Below are 9,382 nucleotides of genomic sequence, written 5' to 3' on the forward strand. Positions count from 1 at the left end.
ATTTGAATGCAGAGTACATTTTGCTAGTCTGGCATTAGTATTAGAGTCCGTGTATTAGACACTTTTTAAAAAAAAGTAAATGGAGAAATAGTCAGTTTTTGTTAGAAATTTGAAAAATATGTATTTTTTTTTGTGAGATAGAATATTTGTGATCTAGAATATAAGATAAAATCAAATAAAAAGACCAATATAACTATGATTATGTGTCATATAAAAAGAAAGTTTTATTTGTGATCCCAGTTTTAGAGAAAATGAGATAGAATATAACAAAAAAAAAGAAAAATTCCAATATATCATATATATCTTCCAATATGATTTTTGTGTGTGTGATCCGATTTTGAGATATTGTATTAAAAATTAAGGTTTCATGTTCCACTAAAATTGAGAAAATTCTCTCAAATAACATTAAATAATTTTTAAATATATTTAGCACCCTAAAAATTCTAAAAACGTGGTCTAGTTTTAAACATTTAATTTTAAATTAAACCCTAAATTTTAGATACTAAAATCATACCCCTCAAAATTATATTTTAAGTGTAAAATAGAGAACCCAAACCTAAAACTTTTGAAATATTTTTTAAATATTGTAATGTGTCAAATAATGCTATTTTGGTGTACCATACAATATGCGTCTGGTGTACCATATGGGTATGGTGTACCATCTGAGTTTAGGATACCATCTACGTCTGGTGTACCATCTGGGTTTAGTGTACGATGTGGCTATGGTGTACGGTGTAACATCAGTCTAGTGTACGATATGAGTCTGGTGTACCATCTAGGTCTAGTGTACTATGTGGCTCTGAGGTATCATTTGGATATAGTGTACCGTCTGAATCTGGTGTACCATCTGAATCTGGTGTACCATCTGAATCTGGTATACCGTCTGAATCTGATATACCATCTAGATCTAGTATACTATCTAGGTTTGGTATATCATCTGGTTTGGGTTTGGTTTACCATTAAAGTTTAGGTTTGGTTTACCATTAAAGTTTAGGTTTGGTTTACCATTTAAGTTTGGTGTACCAGCTGGGTTGGGTGTACCATTTAGGTTTGGTGTACCATCTAGGATTGGTGTACCATCTAATTAAAAAATTTCACATTTAAACCATACATTCTAAATACTAAACTCTACACCTTCAAAACTATATCCTAAATATAAAATATAGAACCCAAACCTAAAAAAATCTAAAAATCAATTTAAAATACTGTAATATGTCAAATAATGTTATTTTGGTGTACCATTTAGGTTTGGTGTATCATCTACGTTGGGGGTGTACCAACTGAGTTTAGTATACCATATGGGTTTGGTGTAAATAAATAAAATTTTACATTCTTAAAAACCATATGGTATTTTAGAAAAAAAAATTTAATTGTGGTATTTTGAGTAATTTCTATAATTATTTTGTATAAATTAATAACAAAATCAAGTTAAAAAGTTAAATAGGAAAAAAAAAAAAAAAGTATGATTGTATAACTACTTTTTTGTGGGATATTTATGTTTGCACAAAACGTTCAATAAGTCAATTACTAAAGTGTCTCTCTAATAGAGAGCTGTATTAGAGAAGAGAAAGAAAAATACTTATTTCACAGATATATTTTATAAAGTGCCTACTTTACAAATTATTCTATGAAAAAGTGTCTAGTTTTCTAATTAAGTCTTAGTATTACTGTTTTTTTGTTTTATTTTGATGGGCTTCTCCGCACCTTCGTTATGAAAAATACACTTTTTCTTTCTTTCTTCTTTTTTTTTTTCTTTCTGGTCAATGTGATAGATAGTCTATGAGTAGTTTACATATGTTATCATCACATTTGCTGTCAAAGCTCGAGCATTTCCGACATTTTGACTCTTGATATATATATATATATATGGCAATATGGCATCAACTAGATTCGAGAGCTTAAGTTCGAATTAACACTTACAAAGGACTGGAATTGGTATCTTCTCTATACATATGATCTTATAATAACTTCCCACACAAAAAGACACAACTGGAATTGGTATCTTCTCTATACATATGATCTTATAAGAACTTCCCACACAAAAAGACACAATATAAATTGAATTACAAGACAAAGGATTAATAATTTGCCAGAAAAAATATTAAAGTTATTGATCTTTATGATTTTTTTTTCAATATATATGAAATCTATGTTGAAAGGTTAAAATTGTTTTGGAACTTTTTGATCATATTAAAATATCTTCAAATCTACAATACTATTACATTGACCAATATTTAATATTTAAAATTTTTATTTTATTTTTATCAACTTAAAATATATATAATGTTCGGTTTAATTAAGCTGTTAACTAAAAACCGGATTATATAGAATAAGAAATCTATTAATCAAGACCATATCAATTTATTTGAAAGCCATGTACAAAGTTTCTATTAAACAAAACGTTAATGTGTTAATTAAAGTCCAAATCATATATATATATATATATTCAAAATTTTCTTCTACCAAAAGAAAAATAATTTTAAAATCTGGGTTGTCTTCAAAATAAACACTATATGTACACGCTTAAAGACAGCCTTACTAATTTATACAATATCCATCAAAGTCCATGTCGAAATAGAGACCCATGCATGCATGACAGCATATTTCCACTTCACACGTAACTACGTGGGAAGCTCACTTCACCTGAAACCAAACACGCCTCCCACAAATTCTATTTCCTCATTTATTTCTCTATATATACAATTTCACTTAACCACAGACTCTATAACTCAAACTTCTAAACTAATCAGCAGCACATTTCAGTATACACTGTCAAACACACACATTGCTAGACAACCTTGCATTATTTTATGGAAAACAACTATATTGGTCAACGAGAGCACAACTTCTCCGTTGACCAATTGTCTTATAGAGGCGTTCGTCGGAGGAAATGGGGCAAATGGGTGTCGGAGATCCGGGAACCCGGTAAGAAAACCCGTATTTGGCTCGGGAGCTACGAGACAGCCGAGATGGCAGCAGCGGCCTACGATGCTGCGGCTCTTCACCTCCGAGGTCATGGGACCAATCTCAACTTCCCGGAACTGGCCAACAGTTTTCCTCAGCCGGAGAGCTCGAGTCCCGAGCACGTTCAAGCGGCTGCTCAGGAGGCAGCACTTATGTTTAAACCAGGTGGCTCTACTGAACCATCTCTCGACTCCGGTCAAGGAATTTCTCGGGTCGGATTGTCTCCTGATCAGATTCAGGCTATTAATGAGTTTCCATTAGACTCCCCGAGGATGGGGTGGATGCAGGACTTGGAAGTGACTGATTACGAAGAGTTATACGGACGGTTCTTTGGTCAGTACGACAGGGATGAGTTTTTTGAAATGCAGCAACTTCAGTCCATATGGAATTCTAGTTGATATTGCATCTGCTTAAACATTTTATTTTATTTATGACGTTACCAACCTTTTAAGATTTTGATTTTACTGATTAACTATTTCATGAAACACAATAAATTTTTGACCCGAAATTAATGTTTTTCTTGGGTTCAATTTGTAATCTTTTGTCAAACGAAGATGTGACTGAATCAAATATTATTATATTTTTGGGCTTATGGTCTGCCAGATGATTTGGAATGGATTATAGGAGAAATAGATACATTTTTGAAGGAAAGAAAAAAAAAACACTCCAAGGAAATAGATAATGTTATCTTTTATTATTGATTACGAAAATCCATTAGATAGACATATACTCCATAAAAAATATTACAAACCATTCGAAATGGCCACCTTAAAGTACATGTTTTTTTTTTTTTTTTTTTTTCCATTTCCTCTACTTAGCATGAGTACCCATTTAAAACTTTCTATTAACAAAAGGAATATAATCATGAGTGTGAAGAACAACTGTTGCAGTCAAGAGTATAATAAAAGTTTTTATATTAGTTTTATTATAATAGGACTAACAATAAAACTATAACAGGAATATGATCAAATATTATTATATTTTTGGGCTTATGGTCTGCCAGATGATTTGGAATGGTTTATAGGAATATGATCAGTTTTGTTGTTAGTCCCAACTGATTGAAATTTGTAAAATCACTTTTGGATAGATAGATCCTAATGGAAAAGAGTGAAATTGACTGTTTGCACAAATTTGAAAATTAAATTTGGAGAATTCAGTGAGTGATGACTAGGAAAACGTAACTCGTGTTTATAAAAGTTAGAATAATCGTAATTTGCATTGGTACCATAGTAGACTCCGTGTGGGGGCAGAAGAGCGATTTCAAATTTCAATATCAATATGCCGCCCCGAATCTTCTGTGGCCCTACGATGCATTTGACATTTCAGCTTGAGCAATAACTTTCCTTATCCTTAATTTTATCTTCATAAGTTTCTATATATTTTTATCAACCGACTAAATAATTTTTAAAAGGTCCAACGACAAATATTAATTGTATCAATGTGGTGGCTTATACATTTTTTAGGCTTATGGACAATTTTTTAAAATAGGGTTGAGAGAATTGTTCTCTTGTATTATTCATCTGTTCCATATAATATAACATATATATAGAGATACATATTAGGATTTACAAGTTCATTAATGGGCCGATAATAGACATCCATACTATAATAGATATATTCATAACACTTCCCCTTGGATAACCATTATAAAAATGTAGTTCCAAATGCGCATGTAAGATGATGCCTCATTAAAAACCTTACCAGGAAAACCCAGTGGGAAAAACTATGGTTAAGGGAAAAAGAGTGCAACGCGCTTTTACTCTCCCTTTTGAGTACATCACTTGAAATATTTGAGATGACCGAACCAATATGATGAAGTAGCTTCTTAAAAGTAGTGGTTGGAAACACCTTGGTAAATGGTTTGCCAAATCTTCACTTAACAAATTTGTAGGACATGTATATCACCGTACATCACCATTCTTCTGCAAGATATTAGTCTCTTAAATGACTCATCTTGATCATTATCTTCATCTCTCACAATCTCATCAATGTATGTCAAAGACTTTGAAGATGATAGTCTTTCACCATTGGAATCATAATATTCCTTTTCAGGTGTTTATCTTCCGCGTATTATTTTGTTGTCTCGTTAAAAACCTTTCATGGAAAAACTCATTGGGATAAAAACCATGATAAGGGAAAAGAGTACAACCACGCATATAATCATATTTCTCCCCCTGGAAGCATCATCTTCAGGTTATACATTATGATCATATATATCATCTTTTCTGAACTGTTATAAACAGCGCTTTCAGGTACAAACTCATATGATCATCATATATTATCCTGGGTCATTGAACTTCAAGTCATTTGAACCCCTTTCATATAGAAGATCTATTTGAACTTTAAGCCCAAATCTTCTTTTACATACAATCTTTCAAACAATCATCTTATACATAGGAGTTATTCATAATCTCCTTGTAAAACTTTCTCTTTCAACTCTTCTTCTTAATATGGTGCTTCAAGACCATTTTTCTATGTAAGATGATGTAAGCATCTTGAGATAACATCTCATTCATCATATGTTAAATTTATAAACTCAAGAAATTTCATGAAAGATCTGATCTTATACAATCCGATTTCTCCATCTTTTAGGAGTAATATTTCATCATTGATTGTTGCTACCGGAGATCAGATAATATTTTCATCATCAACATATTTTGCACTTGTTCTTTTACCTTCCTTTTAACAAAAACCACTTGTAAGTGCTGAAGAGATAAAATGCACATATAATTTTTCTTTGAACAAGGTTCAGCAAATGCCTACATCCTCAAACTTTGTTGAAAATATTTCATGAACACATTTACAACTAGTGTTCAATCTCGGATTTACACAACCGTAAGATCTTCTCTTAGCTTGTTCCCGATTTATTTTCAACCCACTATGAGATCTCTAAGATCAACAATGATCTACACACATGATTCTCTCATAAAGATAAACTCTCACCCTTTTCTCTCCAAAGATGTCAAAAAAAGGCATCAAGATTTTTTTTTGCTTTTACAATATTCTCGAGAACTATAAAGTATTGCTTCTAGCAATATAATTATTTAAGGGAAACTCTTATAGTTTGAAAACCTTCTAAATAGACTAAATCAAGTTTTGCCTTATTTTCAAACTCATAAGGGATCTACATAGTTGCTTCCACTATATGAGAGTGCATTTCTCATAATAATCCCCTTATGTCCAACTCATTTTACACTTTCAAGTGTAAGGACTACAAATCCAAATATTATCTCTTTAAGAGACTGAACTATCTCAAATAGTTACTTCTTTCAATGATTAACCAATCATTCTTTGTGTACACTTTCCAATAAAGATTTCTATTAACCGTGGTTTATGATCCTCGATTTTCATCAATACAATTATCAACTGCAACACTGCATGCAAACATATTACGACGTCGATTTGCTTATTTGTTCCTTTTCATTCTAGACATGACTCAACTTGTTGAGATTTCCTTTCATTATGATTCTCAGGTACCTGAATCTCTTTCTTACTCATGTCTACATCTCTTCGAGAGATTTGCCATAACTCTTTGCTTCCTCGGTGCCATATTAAATTATGCTCCTTTTCTTTTTCGAGGATGCTTATATTTGGAACCATAAGTCTATCACACTTCATGCGATATGCGATCTTTAGACTTACTAGCAGTTGATCTTATAATTTTAGGACATTAATTGGAGCACAGCTGGTATATGTGAATTTTCACTCAAGGTCAGAAAATGGCTCTTGCATGCTTTTAGCATCTTTGCAAACTTTGCCAATAAATTATCTTTTCAACTTCTAGCGCACATTTCTTAGTACGAGGATCAAGATAATTTCTTCCAATATATTTTTTCAGCTGATTATTTTCTTCCCCTGATGTTGGAAAGACTGACTCACTGAAACAACAGTCTCTGCATCTCGAGCCTCAAATTCTCGAGATATTAAATCTTGGAAAGATATTCATATCCAACATATTTCCAACATTCTTTCAACTTCCATCTTAATCATTGTGGTGGAGCAACTTAACATGTATAAACACATTTAGATGGAATATATCTGGTTTCTGACCCAAACCAATTATAGTGGGGAGTACTCATGATTATTCGTTGGCATGATGCAAATTACTTGACATATAGAGTCATTTATGCCAATTACTTGACATGGTTTGACATGGTTTCACCACCATTGTCAATTAACCAAATACTCTCGCAAACTCCATGTTGCAAGTTAATAACAAACATATATAGTGGATGATCAGTCCACAATATCGCTTTGTATACGTACCAGAAATTTGACATTATCCAAATTCATGGGGTCGGTGAAAGCCATATAATCGGCTTGTTTTGTAAAGCAGCACACATAAGAAATCACTACGAAAACTCTTTACGTTCTCTAATGAATCTTCTCAGAAATTTCTGATTATTCTTTCGCATCACTACTGAACCGGAATGACTTAACCGGTCATGCCAAACAATGAGATTTTCATTAAACTTTCTGGTTTATTATAAGCATTTTATCTTCTAGATAATGCATGTAATCTCTAAAATACTTTTCTTGTCCTGGGTAATACTTATGATTTCAAAGTATTCTTCCTTCCTTATTGTCTCAACATTATTACTTTTCAAATCCTTAAGATTTGCTTTATCATATGAGTGATTAAACTCATTTTGGGTGTGAACATAATCTTATATCTGTTACATCACCTCTGTATGTGGGATTCATTAATTCTCCCCCTCAAGATGATGACACTTCATGTCTATCAATCTCGATTTGAATCCCACTGTAATCAATAACATTCTCACATTGGGTCATGTATTATATCTTGGACCCTTTTAACTTCTGAGACTTGGGAGACTATAACACATTAATATCAAATTGTGTTCCCATAGACAATAATATATATACTCTTCTAGAGCTTTCAATAATTTTTCTACTACTTCTTAATATTGTAGTAGAATAGTGGAAACCACTTATAGGATAAAGTCATATTCACTTCAAAGAATAGACCAGCCAGCCCAATAGGATGTGATTCACATTAACATCTCATAATTTTACTCATTCACAAATAACAAGATTATAAAATTTTAAAATTTATTTTTCACTATATTGTGTCTACATGACAACAATATTTTGTGACAAGTAATTTATGTATTTTCTAATATCTTTCCATTAAAGGTATCAATTTCAATTATATAATCTTGGTAATAATTGGAATCAAGTTGATTTGTATTCTTTTATAGAATTTTAATCATTTACTTTCTTTAGATTATTCTAAAGAACTATTGAATTTTTATGGTCATATACTTGGACTTAAACCTCTCCATAGAAGTGATGCCAATAAAACATGATCAATAATTATTATTTAGTAATTTATTACTAAATTTTCAATGTATTCACCAAAGAAGGTTGTAGACATGATTAAAATATTTTATCATGATATTATATCTAATTTTAATTAGATTTAAATTTGTGATTAAAATTCACAAACATTATAAACAGTCATATAAATGAGTGTTAAATAAGTAATAAGCATCATTTATATATATTACTATATATATATTTTTATAACCTTTTTTCTTTTGTAAAACAATTAAGAAAACAATTTCATGATAAAAACTTTGAAATTTCTATAAAATCATGTCACTGAAATCGTAAACAATAAAATCATGATTTTTAGATGTCACGTATTTTAACCGTAATTCTCTATTTTTGCAACAACTAATTAATAACTTGTTGACTGTTATACATTAGTTAGCTAAATACATAATTTTAAGTTTGATATGCGAAACACACATACACGTTCCTCGTGTATAATATGCATATACGCATAATAAAGTGGAACGATAGTAATATCAGTTAATCAATTAGTTTATGGATTTGTCTACCAAACCCAATAACACCAAAATAACCAAGCTAGCAAAGTACCAAAACAGTTGACCCAGTTCGTGTTTTTCGTGAATGACACTAACACTTAATAAAATATGTGTCAATTTGTTATATATTAAACTAAAGCATGTTACGATTGATCACATATTTAAATCATATTCTGCATTTTACAAACCATAAATATTATATAAAATTCCAAATAATTTGTAAATAAAAAAAATAAAGATGATAGGAGAATCATAATTTGAAATATTAACAAAATCTTCAAAATTTAGTTATTAAAAATAATTATATTGTGTATTTGGATATAAAATCTTAGTTTTTGAAATTCTGATTGGTTTATATTTTTTTAAAAAATATTTAATAATTTTCGCCCATAATTTATTAGAGAGAAAAAATATATTTTTTTTTTCTAGATTTTTTTTATATTTGATCTGTCAGCGTTTTTTATTTTTTTTAATTAATTATTTTAATCAAATTAATAAAGAAACTTAATTAAGTTTTCTACACATTTTAAGGTTAGTTTCATATTTGTACTTCCTAATTAATA

General features: G+C 30.5%; 1 protein-coding gene across 1 annotated transcript; it reads left to right on the plus strand.

Annotated features, from left to right (window-relative positions):
* Window positions 1-2,728: 2,728 nt before the first annotated feature.
* LOC104741954 (ethylene-responsive transcription factor ERF022) lies at window positions 2,729-3,554 on the plus strand. The gene has a single exon (XM_010462896.3). The coding sequence runs from the start codon at window positions 2,811-2,813 to the stop codon at window positions 3,360-3,362; it is 552 nt and encodes a 183-aa protein (XP_010461198.2). The 5' UTR covers window positions 2,729-2,810; the 3' UTR covers window positions 3,363-3,554.
* Window positions 3,555-9,382: the final 5,828 nt, after the last annotated feature.

Source organism: Camelina sativa, chromosome 14 (genome assembly GCF_030686135.1).
Source record: "Camelina sativa cultivar CO46 ecotype springtype chromosome 14, ASM3068613v1".
NCBI lineage: Eukaryota > Viridiplantae > Streptophyta > Magnoliopsida > Brassicales > Brassicaceae > Camelina > Camelina sativa.

Bases quoted from the DNA above. Each gene is read 5' to 3' on its own strand.
- LOC104741954 (XM_010462896.3), top strand. From the start codon at position 2,811: ATGGAAAACAACTATATTGGTCAACGAGAGCACAACTTCTCCGTTGAC.